Source organism: Mustelus asterias, chromosome 10, assembly GCF_964213995.1.
Source record: "Mustelus asterias chromosome 10, sMusAst1.hap1.1, whole genome shotgun sequence".
Lineage (NCBI taxonomy): Eukaryota > Metazoa > Chordata > Chondrichthyes > Carcharhiniformes > Triakidae > Mustelus > Mustelus asterias.
The window spans coordinates 2,647,069-2,663,673 of NC_135810.1; the positions used below are offsets into that span (position 1 = coordinate 2,647,069).

The window sequence follows — 16,605 nt, forward strand, 5'->3', positions numbered from 1 at the left end:
CACAAACACACAATTACCCACTCACACACACTCACACACATGCATGCACACACTCACTTACACACACAGACACACAATTATGCACACACACAGACATAATTATACACACACACACACACTCAGTCACATACACAGACACAATTATGCACACACACACACACTCACACACATACACACACTCACACTCACTTACACACATACACGCACTCACATACCACACAAGTACGCATACACACACATACATATACACTCACTTAGTCATACATGTATATTTACATGGGTGTACACACACACTTATGAATACACAAAGTACACAGTACACACACATGCACATACATACACACGCTACACACACCAGTACAATAAGATTCACTCATATATCTAGATGCTCGTGCACTTACTCTCATCAAAACTCAGACACACGCACACTCACACACACACTCACACACACACACTCACACACACACACTCTCACACACACACACTCACTCAACACACACACACTCACACACACACACTCACACACACACTCGCACACACACACTCTCACACACACACACTCACTCAACACACACACACTCACATACACACTCGCACACACACACTCTCACACACACACTCACACACACACACTCTCACACACACACACTCACTCAACACACACTCACTCACACACACACTCGCACACACACACTCTCACACACACACACTCAACACACACACACTCACACACACACACACTCACACATACACACTCTCACACACACACACTCAACACACACACACTCACACACACACACTCACACACACACACTCACTCAACACACACACACACTCTCACACACACACACTCACACACACACACTCACACACACACACATTCTCACACACACACACATACTCACACACACTCACTCACACACCCATTCACACACACACTCTCACACACACTCACTCAACACACACACACACTCTCACACACACACACTCACACACACATACTCACACACACTCACTCACACACCCACTCACACACACACTCTCACACACACTCTCACACACATACTCACACGCACACACTCACACACCCATTCACACACACACACACACTCACACATACACACTCTCACACACACACACATACACACTCTCTCACATACACACACATCTCACACACACACATTCTCACACACACACACATTCATGCGCACACACACACACACACACCCACACTCTCTCTCACAGACATTCTCTCTCACACACACACACATACACACACACACACTCACACACATTCACACACATACACACACATGCGCGCACGCATTCACACACACTCTCACACACACGCCCACTCACACACACTCTCACACACACACATTCTCACACATACACACACACGCACACACACATACACACACACTCACACACACACTCTCACACACACACACTTACACACACACACACACACTCACACACACACTCACACACACACACACACACACGGACTCCCATGCACACACGCTCACAGACACGCACACACACACTCTCACACACACAATCTCACACACACACACATGCACCACAGTCTCACACACACAGACACATACACACTCACTTACACACACTCACACACACACATACACAGACACTTATGAACACACGCATGAACACAGTACACACTCATGCACATACATAACCATGCTACATACACCAGTACAATAAGACTCACATATCTGGATGCTCACACACTTACTCTCATCAAAACTCAGACACACACAAACACACACACACACACACTCACACACACACTCTCACACACAAACACACACATACACTTGCACACACCCACACTCTCACACACTCACACACACACACACACACACACACACACACACACACACACACACACACTCTCATACACACATTGTATAAAAAGGTTTTGTCTTGTATGTTGCCAAGCAGCTAAAACTGGAGTTCTCTGGTTCTCGGCCTTTCCACCAATAGGAACAGTTTTATTCCCTCTTGAACCCCTCATGATATTCAAAACTTCCATCAACTCTCCACTCAACCTTCTGTTCTCTAAAGAGACCGCCCAATTCACCCACATAGAGCACCCTCACCCCTGCAACCACACTCAGAAACCTTTCTGCACTCTCTCTCAAGCCTTCATATTCTTCCGAAAGTGCTGTGCCCACCAGTACCTTAATTGGACCAGTCATATAAATGTTGTGGCTACAAGAGCAGATCAGTGGCAAGGAATCCTGCGGCGAGTAACTCACCTCCTGACTCCCCCAAAGCCTGTCCACCGCAAGTCAGGAGTGTGATGGAATACTCCCCACTTGCCTGATGGGTGCAGCTCCAACAACACTCAAGAAGCTCAACACCATCCAGGACAAAGCCACCCACTTGATTGGCACCACATTCACTAACTTAAACATTCATTCCCTCCACCACCAATGCACAATAGCAGCCGTGTGTACCATCTACAAGATGCACTGCAGCAATTTACCAAGGCTCCTTCAACAGCACCTTCCAAATCTTGATCTGTACCATCCAGAAAGATAAGAGGCAGCAGACACATGGGAACACCACCCCCATAAGTTCCCCTCCAACCCACTCACCTTCCTGACTTGGAAATATATGACCGTTCCTTCACTATCACTGGGTCAAAATCCTGGAACTCCCTCCCTAACAGCACTGTGGGTGTACCTATACCACACAGGCTGCAGCGGTTCAAGAAGGCAGCTCACCACCAGCTTCTCAAGGACAATTGGGGATGGGTGATAAATGCTGGCCTAGCCAGCGAGTGGTAGCAAGGTGGCACAGTGGTTAGCACTGCTGTTTCACAGCGCCAGGGACCCGGGTTTGATTCCTGGCTTGGGTCACTGTCTGTGTGGAGCGTGCACATTCTCCCCGTGTCTGCATGGGTTTCCTCCGGGTGCTCCGGTTTCCTCCCACAGTCTGAAAGACGTGCTGGTTAGGGTGCATTGGCCGTGCTAAATTCTCCCTCAGTGTACCTGAACAGGTGCTGGAGTGCGGCAACTAGGGGATTTTCACAGTAACTTAATTGCAGTGTTAATGCAAGCCTACTTGTGACACTAATAAATAAACTTTAAACTTAAACTTCAAATCCCATGAATAAATAAAGGAAAGGTGGTGCATTAAGCAGATAATGAAAATCAAGCGCATCTGATCAGGAAGCCTTTGTGATACTTTAGCCCTGAAGTGTAGCTCATTGCCAGCATCCTTCCAGCTGTGTGAGATGATGGACATGCAACAAGTCAGATCCACTGAGGATGGGGGATCTTCACAAGGTGCTGATTTGCTGAAGGCTGAAGAGACAAGTCTGTAACAGGCAGCTTCTGCCGCGATTGCCACATCAGAGGTGGTTATCAGGTGTCATTGTGGGAAATTGGTGTTGGCACCGCTTGTTATCCAGTTGGCACACGCTGACCCACAGGTCATGTCGCCATTTACCTCTGTCCTTTGCTAGCGTCTCCCGGGCGCGAGAGTGGATGTTGAGGGTCTTCACGTCACTCTTGCAAGAATCTTTGAAAGGGAGTTCTGAGCATTGTGATGGCCACCTGGCTCTGTCCACTTCACCAGACAGAAAATCCTTGGGATATGCGACCAACGTCCGTCCTGCAAATGTGCCCAACAAAGCCGCTTCTGATTACCGAGTGCCAGCGAAGCTGGGAGCTTTGCCTTGGAGATTTTGTGATTTTTGTGCTTCCCTGGGATTCCCAGAATTGTTCATTGGTTGTCGTTCTGCATTTAACACACAGACATAGAAGCTGGAGCAGGAGTAGGCCATTCAACCCTTCAAGTCTGCTCTGTGTGTGTAATTATGTCATTAGTTGTCAGATAGACAATTGGGCCGGAATCTTACCACCGTTCATGCCGGCGGGATTTTCCCAACCTGCCGGCAAATTCTCCGACTTCACTGCAACAGGAACGTGGCGTGTGCAGCCAGTAAGATCATGGCCCTCGGTGTTTGTGGACCAGAAACCTTGATGCAGAGTATCAGTTTGGATATAACATTTCCGAGCAATCACCATGACACCACATTGCAATGACATGAACTAGAATCACACAACATTGGGCGCAGCTCACTGGCTGTACCAACAATCAATCAAAAACTCATCAATCAAACCAACACAATCTATTTCTCCATCATTTTCTCCAAGAAGAAACTCCAGTTTGAAAAGAAACGCACATGCAAACTCTCAAACATACATACACTCTTAAACATAACATCCTTACACACACGGACACATACATACATACACACACACCCACGCGAACACACACACACACATACACGCACTCACACATGGCATGGTGGCACAGTGGTTGGCACTGCTGCCTCACAGCGCCAGGGACCTGGACCAGCTTCCCCTTAGATGTATCTTCTACACCATTTGCCTAAACCATTTCCTGTGGCAGTGAATTTCAAATTCTGTCCCATTCTCTGGGTGAAGATGTTTCTCCTGAATTCCCCAGTGTGTTAGTTGTTATCTTATATTTATCGTCTCCTCCACATACGTCAACAGCTTCTCTACGCCTATCCTATCAAACCCCTCCATCATTTTAAAGGCACCTCTTGAATCACCCCTCAATCTTCTAGTGCACAGGAAAGAGCCCTGGCCTGTTCAAGCTTTCCTGAAACCTCTCCGAGTGTCATCCATGGTTACTTGTTCTACATGAATCTTTCTCTGGTTCTATTAAGTACTTGCAGTTAGAATCTGCACTTGGCCTCCTATTAATTTGCTTGTTTGTGCTTCCAGCATTGTTCAACCTTGTGCCAGTGGGACTCCGTGTCGTTGCTATTCAGGGTGTGAAGACAGGGCTGTACGTGGCCATGAATGGTGAAGGATACCTTTACACATCAGTGAGTACTTCCAAATATTGTGGCTAAGGCAGCACTTCTAAGGCAGTAGACATCTTAGTGTGAGATAAGAGTGACTCTCGGTGACTGTCAGAAGAGATCATTGCAGTTATATCCTGAATGCCATTTCTGTCATTCAAAAGGGGACAATCCCTCTAGAGACCAATACTGAAATCAGTGAGTTTGCACAAAGGGCTCTGACCTGCTTCCAATCTGGGATGATAACTGTAGCATGGGTGTCACAGGGAATTCCTCATTTCCCGTTCTTTCCTTCCATCATTCTCAAAAACAGAATGAGAAACACCGACTCCACCTGAGCTGCCTTTGCTGTGTGTGTGCAGTGCTGGCGTGGGAGGGTTGTGCTTCATTCTTTGCTCAGAATTGAAGAAAAGAGCAAACAAAGATTAGTTGATGATGACCCATCCAGAGTCAGATAGAAGCACGCTCTCTCTGCGTAATGTCTAGTATTGATTGTCCTGTGCAGTCTAAGTCCGTGGTTCTGCGATACAGTGGCAATATTTGGCTCTCGATTTCCAGCACAGATTACTGGCCCCGGGCTTTGCTTTTCACTTTTAATTTGTCAGAAGTGCAGCAAGTGGCATCATGGTTAGGATTTTGGGAAGCTTCACACAAAGGCTATTATTGAATGGAAACCGTTGCATCTTCTGGTTGTCAAGCTTCAGTACCTATTTCTATTTGCGATTTAATGAACAAATAAGGGCTTGGATTGTATGGATGATTTATATTTTGCCTATCAGTGTGTTTGCTCCACTGATGAGCAGAGCCACAGCGAATTGATTATATCAGGTGGGACATTAAGGGGACTAAGTTAGCAGTGACCAGGTACTGAGAGGAGGGTAAAATCAGACTGTGTTACCTGGTGCTATCTCCTCCTAGTCAGATATAGAGTAGCATTGCCAGAAACCTAGGAGCTAATGGCGAGCCTGGCCTCCCAGCAAGGAATGGTTATTAACAAGGATGAGGAGGTGGAGAGAGACTCAGAGGAGAAGGATGATGTTACTGCCTTTCTTAAATGAAAACTGTCGGAGTTTGAATGCAAATCAGATCCTGGAATCTCCCAGGGATCTCTGCTCGAACCAGATCCATGCCCTTGACACAAACAAGATTTTGGCCAAATTGAATAGTTGGAATGTGACTTAGGGCTTGAGTGAAGAACTGGACAACAAAACATCCATTGAGTTCTTTCCATCTTCAAGGTCTTATGAAACAAATTCCCCGTACCTGATAGAACTCACCTGCCCTGCATCTCCTCAATTGCAATGTTGTGAATACTGGGTGGATCCTGTCGTGGACGGGTTAGTTTTTCTGCCAAATTGTCACTCCCCCCACCCCCTCTCCTGAGGGTTAAGATCCAATGCCATGTCTCTCCAGACTACCATTAAGGAGGTACTTAATGTTTGAACAGCTTCAATGCATCAAGAAATTACCTAAAATAAAGTTTTGTGAGTGCTTAAATTAAAATTCCTTTTGCCCTCTATTTAATTGGAGCATGAGATCTTTTTTTTTCAGCTGGATGTTGTGCTTGAGTTAAAACAATGGGTTAAGTATTATACATTTGTGCACTAACATTCTGATGGTATTTATTTCAGACCATTGGGAACTTGTTATATCAACACACTTTACATTTATATAGCACCTTTCATGCAGCAGAACATCCCAAACCGGAATGTTGTCAGACAGGATATAACACCAAGCCAGCGATTAATATTGCAATAATGTGCGAACAATGGAAAACTGTAAGTTTTAGTAACTGCAGGATGCAGGTTTGTACAAGGTACAACATTCAGCTTTTGAGGTTGTTTTACAATTGACTGCTCAGATGCCACATGGTAAGATGGCACAAGTCAGGAGTGTGATGGAATACTCCCCCCTTGCCTGGATGAGTACAGCTTCAACAGCAAAGAAGCTCAACACCATCCAGGACAAAGAAGCAGCTCCGCTTGATTGACACCACATCTACAAACATCCACTCCCTCCACCACCGACGCTCAGTAGCAGCAGTGTGTACCATCTACAAGATGCACTGTAGCAATTCACCAAAGATCCTTCGACAGCACCTTCCAAACCCATAACCACTTCCATCTAGAAGGACAAGGGCAGCAGATAAATGGGAACACCACCACCTGCAAGTTCCCCTCCAAACCACTCACCGTCCTGACTTGGAAATATATCGGCCGTTCCTTCGCAGTCGCTGGATAAAAATCCTGGAATTCCTTCCCTAACGGTATTGTGGGTCAACCCACAGCACATGGACCACCGAGATTCAAGATGGCAGCTCACCAGCACCTTCTCAAGGGCAACTAGGGATGGGCAATAAATGCTGGCCTAGCCAACGACACCCGTGTCCCACGAATGAATGGTAAACAAATATAAAATATATGTTGGGGAGGATTCCTGTCAGCCATGCTGAGCCTGGAACTAACTATCTCTGCCCCACTTCAAACTAACTCCCTGGCAGGATCTAGGGATGATGTGGAGATGCCGGCATTGGACTGGGGTAACCTGGTGTTGTTAAAACTCTTACAGGATCTAGGGAGACAGCCATTATCATCTAAATGGTCTGAGCTTCTAGTTCTGTCCTTCCTCTTGGATTCCTGGACTCAAGAAGTGAGTCACACTCACCCCCTAAGACCTGATGAACCTCCGGCAGTCACATGCTGGCTCCCACACACAGCCATAGATCGAGGCCAGCTGTCACCAATGCTTATCTGGGATATAAGACAGGGCTGGGAGTCAAGGGTTACGGGGAAAGGGCAGGAAAGTGGACATGAGGAATGTCAGATCAGGGATGGTCCCATTGGATGGTGGAGCAGGCTCGAGGGGCCAAATGGTCTACTCCTATTCCTATTTCTTTTGGTCTTATTACTTCTCTCTTTGAAATTGGATGTTTGGAAAAGCTTTGAATTTATAGAATCAAAACGAACCATGGATGGTTTCAAGAATATATTGGATTTTAAAAACTACCAAGACTAAGAATTTGGATCGACTAAAAGATTCAATTCTGAAATTTCCAATTTAAAATTCCATGCATCTGTATGAATACTCTGCTGCTTAACATTTACTGAGATAACCTTGTTAATAAATCCAATGGGGAATTCAGGTGAAACCCCTTTATCCAGAGAATGTGGAAGTGATTCCGACAGGGAGCGTTCGAGAGGAGTGGCACAGATGCATTGAAGGGACAAGCTGGATAAACACATGAAGAAGAAAGGAATAGGCGGATACATTGACAGTGTGAGATGAAATAGGGCGGGAGAAGTCTCATGAGGAGCATAAATACCAGTATACACCAGTTGGGCCAAATGGCCTGCTTCTGTGCTGTAGATTTGTGGGTCAACCCACAGAACATGGACTGCAGCGATTCAAGAAGGCAGCTCACCACCACTTTCTCAAGGGCAACTAGGGATGGGCAATAAATGCTGGCCAGCCAGCGACACCCATGTCCCACAAATGAATTTTTAAAAATTGATGTAATTGTAAACATCTTATATTCTAGATGTGATTTGATTTATTATTGTCACATGTATCGAGGTACAATGAAAAGTATTGTTTCTTGTGCTCTATACAGATAAAGCATACTGTTTGTAGAGTACATAGTGGAGAAGGAAAGGAGAGAGTGCAGAATAGAGTGTTGCAGTTACAGATAAAGAAAGATCAGCTTAATATATATATAGATGTTATTTGGGTAGCTTTGCTATTCCATATAGAGGAATTTCACAGTGACTTCATTGCAGTGCTAATGTAAGCCTTACTTGTGACTAAGAAATAAACTTTTAACTTTATTCATTGATGATCAGATGATTAAAATATAATTGCATATTTTGAAGAGAAGTGAATTCAGGGAATCTCAACAACACAGCAAGACTCTTACGATGTTATAAATCATAGAATCATACATAAGAGGCCCTTCAGCCCATCAAGCCTGCACCCACACGTGCGAACACTTGACCTCTCACCCAATCCCATTTACCAGCATTTGGTCCATAGCCCTGAATGTTATGATAGGCCAAGTACTCATCCAGGTACTTTTTAAAGGATGTGAGGCATCCCGCCCCCACCACCCTCCCAGGCAGCGCATTCCAGACCCTCACCACCCTCTGGGTAAAAAGGTTTTTCCTCACATCGTGGACGCCTCCCCCTCCCCCCCCCCCCCCCCAAACCTCCTGCCCCTCACCTTGCACCTATGTCCCCTTGTGTCCATTGGAAATGTTATTCAGTGGTAGATTCAGAGTGCTTCCACCAGCTTCAATAAAAAGATAACATGTCCTCATGGTTAAGTTGTAGAGAATGAAAATACTGCAGGTGCTGGAAAACTGAAATAAAATGCTGGAAATACTCATCAGGTCCCGCAGTGTCTGTGGAGAGCAGCAAGTTTATTCACCAACTCTGGTTCTCTCTCCGCAGATCTGGCTATCTTGCTGAGTATTTTTGATACTTTCTGATTTTATTTTAATCGTTCCAGAACATAGCTGTTAACTGCTGGATCTTAATAACTTTTTTAAAATTCATTCATGGGACATGGGTGTCGCCGGCTGGCCAGCATTTATTGCCCAAACCTAGTTGCCCTAGGAGGGCAGTTGAGAGTCAACCACATTGCTGTGGCTCTGGAGTCACATGTAGGCTAGACCAGGTAAGGACAGCAGATTTCCTTCCCTAAAGAACATTAGTGAACCAGATGGGTTTTTCCGACAATCGACAATGGTTTTATGGTCATCAGTAGATTCTTAATTCCAGATATTTTTTATCGAATTCAAATTTCACCGTCTGCTGTGGTGGGATTCGAACCCGGGTTCTCAGAACATTAGCTGAGTTTCTGTATTAATAGTCTGGCAATAATACCACTAGGCCATGGCCTCCCCGATTGACTGAATGTGTCCTGGCTTATAATTAATGATATTAACAGGGAGGATGTGTTTTTACAGATGTATTGGTTCTTGCGGTAATCAGTTAAGTATCATAAGCATCCAATTTTGTCAGAATAACTCTTGTATTTTTACCAGACGTTGCTCTGTTGAATATCTTACATACTAATCTTCTATTTCCACATCTTTTACATCTGGGAAAATACTTTTCTATTATTTGGTGAGCACAAACGTGGATACATTTCAAGTTATGCCAAAGCTCAGATATATTTGAAGGGATAATGAACAGCGAATGCCGGTTAGTTGGAGCTTGAATCAATTCATTGATGTGCAGTCTATTCAAAAAAAAAAACAGATTTGAAACCCAAAGGTCTTTCACGAGACCTTTTCCGGCATGTAGCATTGGCATTTCACGCTTCACTGGGCGTCTTTTAACGGTTTTCAATTCCATTTCGAGGCAGGTGCCAGAAGCTTTATCTCCCTCCCACATTTCTCTGCAGATGTGTTTCGTGTCCCTGTTAATATCATTTTTCTGGAGTTTCGCAGAGGAGCAGGAACCTGTGTCAGGCTGATAAGCATCTTCAGAAAGCAACCTGAAACAAAAGCGCAACAACTGCGAATGCTGAAAATCTGTAATTAAAACGGATGCTCCACGGACCGATAGCTGGTTAAAAAATGCAGGAGTCAATTTAACAAAATCAAATGCTTGATCCATTTACTGCCTGCAAAAATAAATGTGTTCTCCACACGACAATGACATCCTGAGCCTCGACTGCTCTTTAATTACAGCTTTAGGTACACTTGATCAATAGGGGAGTCGAGGTTCATCTCATTATGAAAGGATTCTGTGGCGACCAATGATTCAAATCAAAACAGAAAATGCAAGAAATACCCAGCGGGTCTGGCAGCATCTGCAGGGAGAGAAACACACAGAACTAATGCTTCAACTCCTTGATGTTTGGTCAGATTGAACTGTTGACAGAGAAGGAGGCCATTCAGCCCATCACATCTGTGTCTGAGACTGATTTCAGAAAAGGTTGGATCATTTATCAGACTTTATCAAAGCCAGGATTAGACACATCATTAATCTTTTCCCGGTGTCGATGCAGGGGGAAAGGATCCTGTCAACAAGTCTTTGCCTCCTAACAGCTCATGTTTATCTTCATTTATTCTGTATTTTGTCCTGGTTTTCTCAGCAATTTTCATGAAGCGAGGGGGTGAGTGGCATCTTAATTCGAAAAGCTGCTTCAGACCCAATCCACTCACTCTCATCATCCCACTTAGAACAACTGATTGGGCCCATTGCCCACAACTCCTCCCCAACAACATCCCCCCCCACCATTCTTTCCCCCTACTTTATCCCATCCCCCTTCCCTTCCCTTTTCTTCCCCGCGCCTCCGCGCCACCGCCGCTTCCACTTTTCTAAATTTTACCTCTGTCCCATCCATTCCCCCCCCCTCCCCCAACATCTTCATTTCAGCCTCTCTGCCGTTTGGCCTTTGACACCCTTTCTTCTCTCTGTGGACAGCTATTAACAGCTATGGCTGCTAATTTCTGGTTTCTATGGCTATGACTCATCTTTCATTCCCTTCCCCTGCAGTATAAATATCTCCCAAAGCCTTTTAGCTTTGACAAAGGGTCATCTGGACGTCAGCTCTTTACTCTCCTCCCAGATGCTGCCAGACCTGCTGAGATTTTCCAGCATTTTCTCTTTTGGTTTTAGATTCCAGCATCCGCAGTAATTTGCTTCTTTCCTCCCCCATCACCCCCTCCTCCATCACCCCTTCCTCCATCACCCCCTCCCCATCACCCCCTCCCCCATCACCCCTCCCCATCACCCCCTCCCCCATCACCCCTCCCCATCCCACCACCCCATCCCCCCTCCCCATCACCCCCTCCCCCATCACCCCCTCCTCCATCACCCCCTCCCTATCCCACCTCCCCCATCACCCCTCCTCATCCCACCTCCCCCATACCCCCTCCCCCATACCCCATCCCCAACACCCCCCTCCTCCATCACCCCCTCCCCATCACCCCCTCCCCATCACCCCCTCCCCCATCACACCTCCCCTCCCCCAGCACCCCCTCCCCCATCAACCCCTCCTCCATCATCCCCTCCCCATCCCACCTCCCCCATCACCCCTCCCCATACCCCCTCCCAATACCCCCCTCCTCCATCACCCCCTCCTCCATCACCCCCTCTCCCATCACCCCTCCCCATCCCATCTCCCCATCCCCCCTCCCCCATCACCCCCTCCCCATCACCACCTCCCCATTCCCCCTCACCCATCAGCCCCTCCCCATCACCCTCTCCCCCATCACCCCCTCCCCATCACCTCTCCCCACCCCACCTCCCCCATCCCCCCTCCCCATCACCCCCTCCCCATTCCCCCTCACCCATCACCCCCTCCCCATCACCCCCTCCCCCATCACCCCCTCCCCATCACCCCTCCCCACCCCACCTCCCCCATCCCCCCTCCCCATCACCCCCTCCCCATCACCCCCTCCCCATTCCCCCTCACCCATCACCCCCCCCATCAGCCCCTCCCCGTCACCCCCTCCCCCATTCCCCCGTCACCCCCTCCCCCATTCCCCCATCACCCCCCTCCCCATCACCCCCTCCCCCATTCCCCCATCACCCCCCTCCCCATCACCCCCTCCCCCATCACCACCTCCTGCTCCAAGTAACACAGAAGATGCGCAGTGATTGGATTTGGATCTTCTTTCATTCAATCAGGGACTTAGAGGAGGTCACATGAGGAATAAGGCCATACATGATTAGTAAACAGTAAGAGATTTTAGCAGATCAAAGCAAAATACTGTCGATGTTGGAACAAAAACAGAAAATGCTGGAAAATCCCAGCAGGTCTGACAGCCTCTGTGGAGAGAGAACAGAGCCTGGAACGTTTCAAATCTGGATGAGCCTTTGTCAGTGATTTAGCAGGGTTGTTTTCAAGCTGATGTGTTAATAGCTTACGTGAGTGACTGTTCAGGAGGCAGAATATCTTAAGTTCAGGGTGTGTGGCATCCAAAGGTCAGTTCTCTATGTAAATAAAACTGTAATGGTTCCGATGCAGGAACAGCACTTAGAACATTGGCTTACGAAGGGGTTTCAATCAACTGGAAGTTGGTTTTGCTGTATATAATTCCCTGGTACACTTGTACTCTGAAAGATTACAAAAAAAAAGTATTTTTCAATATTGTTAAGTGCCTTTGATAGTTGGGCACTCAGGAATGTAGTACACATTGAATCCGACAGTGCACAGGGAGACCATTTGGCCCATCATGCCTGTGCTAGCTCTTGAAAAGAGATAGCCAACTGTTCCCACTCTTCCCTTCTATCCCCACAGCCATGCAATTATTTATTTTCCCTTACCCAATTTCCCGTTTGAAAGTTACGAGTGAATCTGTTTCCACCATCCTTTCAGGCAGCGTATTTTGGATCAAACCTGTGTAAAAATAAAAATTCTCTTCATTTTCTCTCGTTTTTTCACCAATTCCCATAAATCGGTGTCCTCTGGTTACCCATGCACCGACCAGTAGGTAAAGTTTCTCCTTCTTTACTCTTCCAAACCCTGTGTTAGTTTTGAATCTGTTCAATCTCCCTTACTTGGAGAGGCAGTGGTATTGTCACTGGGCTAGTAATCCGGAAACCCAGGGTGATCCTCTGGGCACCCGGGCTTGAACCCCACCATGGCAGATGGGGAAATTTGAATTAAAACTAATTCATGAATGAACCCATTGTGGATTGTCGTAAAAACCCATCTGGTTCACTGTTGTGCCTATAGGGAAGGAAATCTGCCGCCCTTACCCAAAGAACAAAGAACAGTACAGCACAGGAAACAGGCCCTTCGGCCCTCCAAGCCTGTGCCACTCCTTGGTCCAACTAGACCAATCATTTGTATCCCTCCATTCCCAGGCTGCTCATGTGACTATCCAGGTAAGTCTTAAATGATGTCTGCCTCCACCACCCTACTTGGCAGTCTGGTCTATATGTGGCTCCAGAGCCACAGCAACGTGGTTGGCTCTTAAGTGTCCCCTGAATTGGCCGAGTGAGCCACTCAGTTCAAGGGCGACTAGGGATAGGCAATAACTGCGGGCCTTGCCAGCGATTCCCACGTCCCATGAAATAATTTTAAAACGTTCTGTGCTCCAAGAAGCACATTTCCAGCATTTATTCAATGAGATACGGGGAAGGCTGAAGCCATTATCCTGGGTCCTCACCGTTAACCCTGTTCCCCAGCTACCAATTCCATCCCCCTGCCCAGCAACTCTCTGACGTTCACTCTCACAGTTCATAAAACCTTGGTGTTAGATTTGACCTGGAGATGACCTACTGACCACTCATACACGCCATCATGAAGACCACTTATTTCCATCTCTTTGACAATGTCCGACTCCGTCCGTGCCTCAGCTCACCTGGTGCTGAAACTCTCCTCTGTTACCTCCAGACTGCAAACTCACACATTGCTGGTTGGTGCCCCCACATTCTGTTAAGAAAGCCCCACCAACGCCTCTACTTTCTCAGAAGACTAAGGAAATTTGGCATGCCAGCTACGACTCTCACCAACTTTTACAGATGCACCATAGAAAGCATCCTTTCTGGTTGTATCACAGCTTGGTATGGCTCCTGCTCTGCCCAAGACCGCAAGGAAATACAAAAGGTCGTGAATGTAGCCCAATCCATCCCGCAAACCAGCGTCCCATCCATTGACTCTGTCTACACTTCCCGCTGCCTCGGCAAAGCAACCAGCATAATTAAGGACCCTACGCACCCCGGACATTCTCTCTTCCACCTTCTTCCTTCGGGAAAAAGATACAAAAGTCTGAGGTCACGTACCAACCGACTCAAGAACAGCTTCTTCCCTGCTGCAATCAGACTTTTGAATGGGCCTACCTCACATTAAGTTGATCTTTCTCTACACCCTAGCTATGACTGTAACACTACATTCTGCACTCTTTGTTTCCTTCTCTATGAACGGTATGTTTTGTCTGTATAGCGCACAAGAAACAATACTTTTCACTGTCTGTTAATACATGTGACAATAATAAATCAAATCAAATCAAATCAAATTCTCTGTAAACTTGAACATAGAACATAGAACAGTACAGCACAGAACAGGCCCTTCGGCCCACGATGTTGTGCCGAGCTTTATCTGAAACCAAGATCAAGCTATCCCACTCCCTATCATCCTGGTGTGCTCCATGTGCCTATCCAATAACCGCTTAAATGTTCCTAAAGTGTCTGACTCCACTATCACTGCAGGCAGTCCATTCCCCACCCCAACCACTCTCTGCATAAAGAACCTACCTCTGATATCCTTCCTATATCTCCTATATATGCCCCCTTGTAATAGCTCCATCCACCCGAGGAAATAGTCTTTGAACGTTCACTCTATCTATCCCCTTCATCATTTTATAAACCTCTATTAAGTCTCCCCTCAGCCTCCTCCGCTCCAGAGAGAACAGCCCTAGCTCCCTCAACCTTTCCTCAACCTTTTACATTAACCTGTGTTTAATGCTCCCTCCAGCCACATTGTCTGTACCTTTAAGATCTGGCTGGCTTTAGGGATTCGCATTCTAATCAGTATTCTGTAACTTGATTTTGTGTCTCTGTGCACTATTCGAGAGCACATTTCCACTCCATCTGACGAAGAAGCAGCGCTCCAAAAGCTTATGGTATTTGCTACCAAATAAACCTGTTGGACTTTAACCTGGTGTTGTGAGACTTCTTACTGTGTTCACCCCAGTCCAACGCCGGCATCTCCACATCATAACTTGAAGTCATCCAGAACATTGCTGCCTGTGTCCTGACTTATACCAGTTGCCCTTGTGCTCATTGATTTAATCCAGTTATGCAATGCCTGATTTACATTCTTGTCTTCAAATCCGCCGACTCCATCCTCCCCATTTCTGTATCCTCCCCAGCCCCACAACCCTCCCCGATAGCTGCAAACCTCTCCTTCTGGCTCTGAGCCCAGCGCTGGACACAATACTCCAGCTGCGGCCTAACTCTGGAGAACCGGTCAAATCCATGCTGCAGAATTTATCATCTTCCTTCCAGTGAGGTTTTCTCCAATTTTCATTCATCAGTAGATTGAGCTGGGGATTGGTGGGCTTTCCAAAAACATACAATGGGGCGATCATTAAAAAAATTATGATTAGCTTAGCAAAAATGCGTGAATTATAGATTTAATGTCTTGGTGCCAAGATAAGTGGGGATGACTAGCAAACATTATCAGGTTCCATGGTCCTTGCATCCTCCTGAAGAACTTGCTTCTCTAACAGTCCATTCAGGTTTCTGTGCCTGAGTGGGTGACCTGTAGTTCCATCAGGAGCAGCCCTGCCTCTGCAATGGAAACTTCCAGAACAACTTTCCAGCCTCCCCCCACACGGAGTGTCCCCGGCAGCAGAGGTGTCTTGCCATTGGCTGCCGGCGGGATTTTCCGTTCCTGCCGATGCCTGTGGTGTTTTGCTTGCTCCTTGTGCCAGGGTGGTGGGCGGGGGATGGGGGGAGGTGGGGGCTTCGCCTTTGACGGGATTAGACGATCCCGTCGGGTGGCAGACCTGGAAAATCCCCCCCTCCCGCCCATGTTCAAGCCGCACTGTATTTTACACACCCCCACTGGGCATACTTTCGAAAGGAGGGACATGAAATAGGATGGGTTCCCCCTCCCCCCACACGCTCATCCCCATAATAGGGTAGGAGGGCGGGAACCAAAATTGGCATCCAATCATCCACATGTAACTAAATAATTGGGTGAATTGAGCTTGTTAACTTGCAGCTGAGTGGGAGTGGGCGTGCTGCTTCCGTTGAAATTTTTTTCGAGA

The 16,605-nt window shown here is 46.9% G+C and overlaps 1 protein-coding gene across 2 annotated transcripts in view; it reads left to right on the forward strand.

The window, feature by feature from the left end:
* Nucleotides 1–16,605, forward strand: part of fgf14 (fibroblast growth factor 14) — a 165,264-nt gene that overhangs the window by 41,374 nt on the left and 107,285 nt on the right. For both annotated transcript variants that reach the window (XM_078221529.1, XM_078221530.1), the window contains exon 3: nt 4,791–4,894. In XM_078221529.1, coding sequence (XP_078077655.1) covers nt 4,791–4,894 — 104 coding nt within the window. The remainder of the gene's footprint in view (nt 1–4,790; nt 4,895–16,605) is intronic.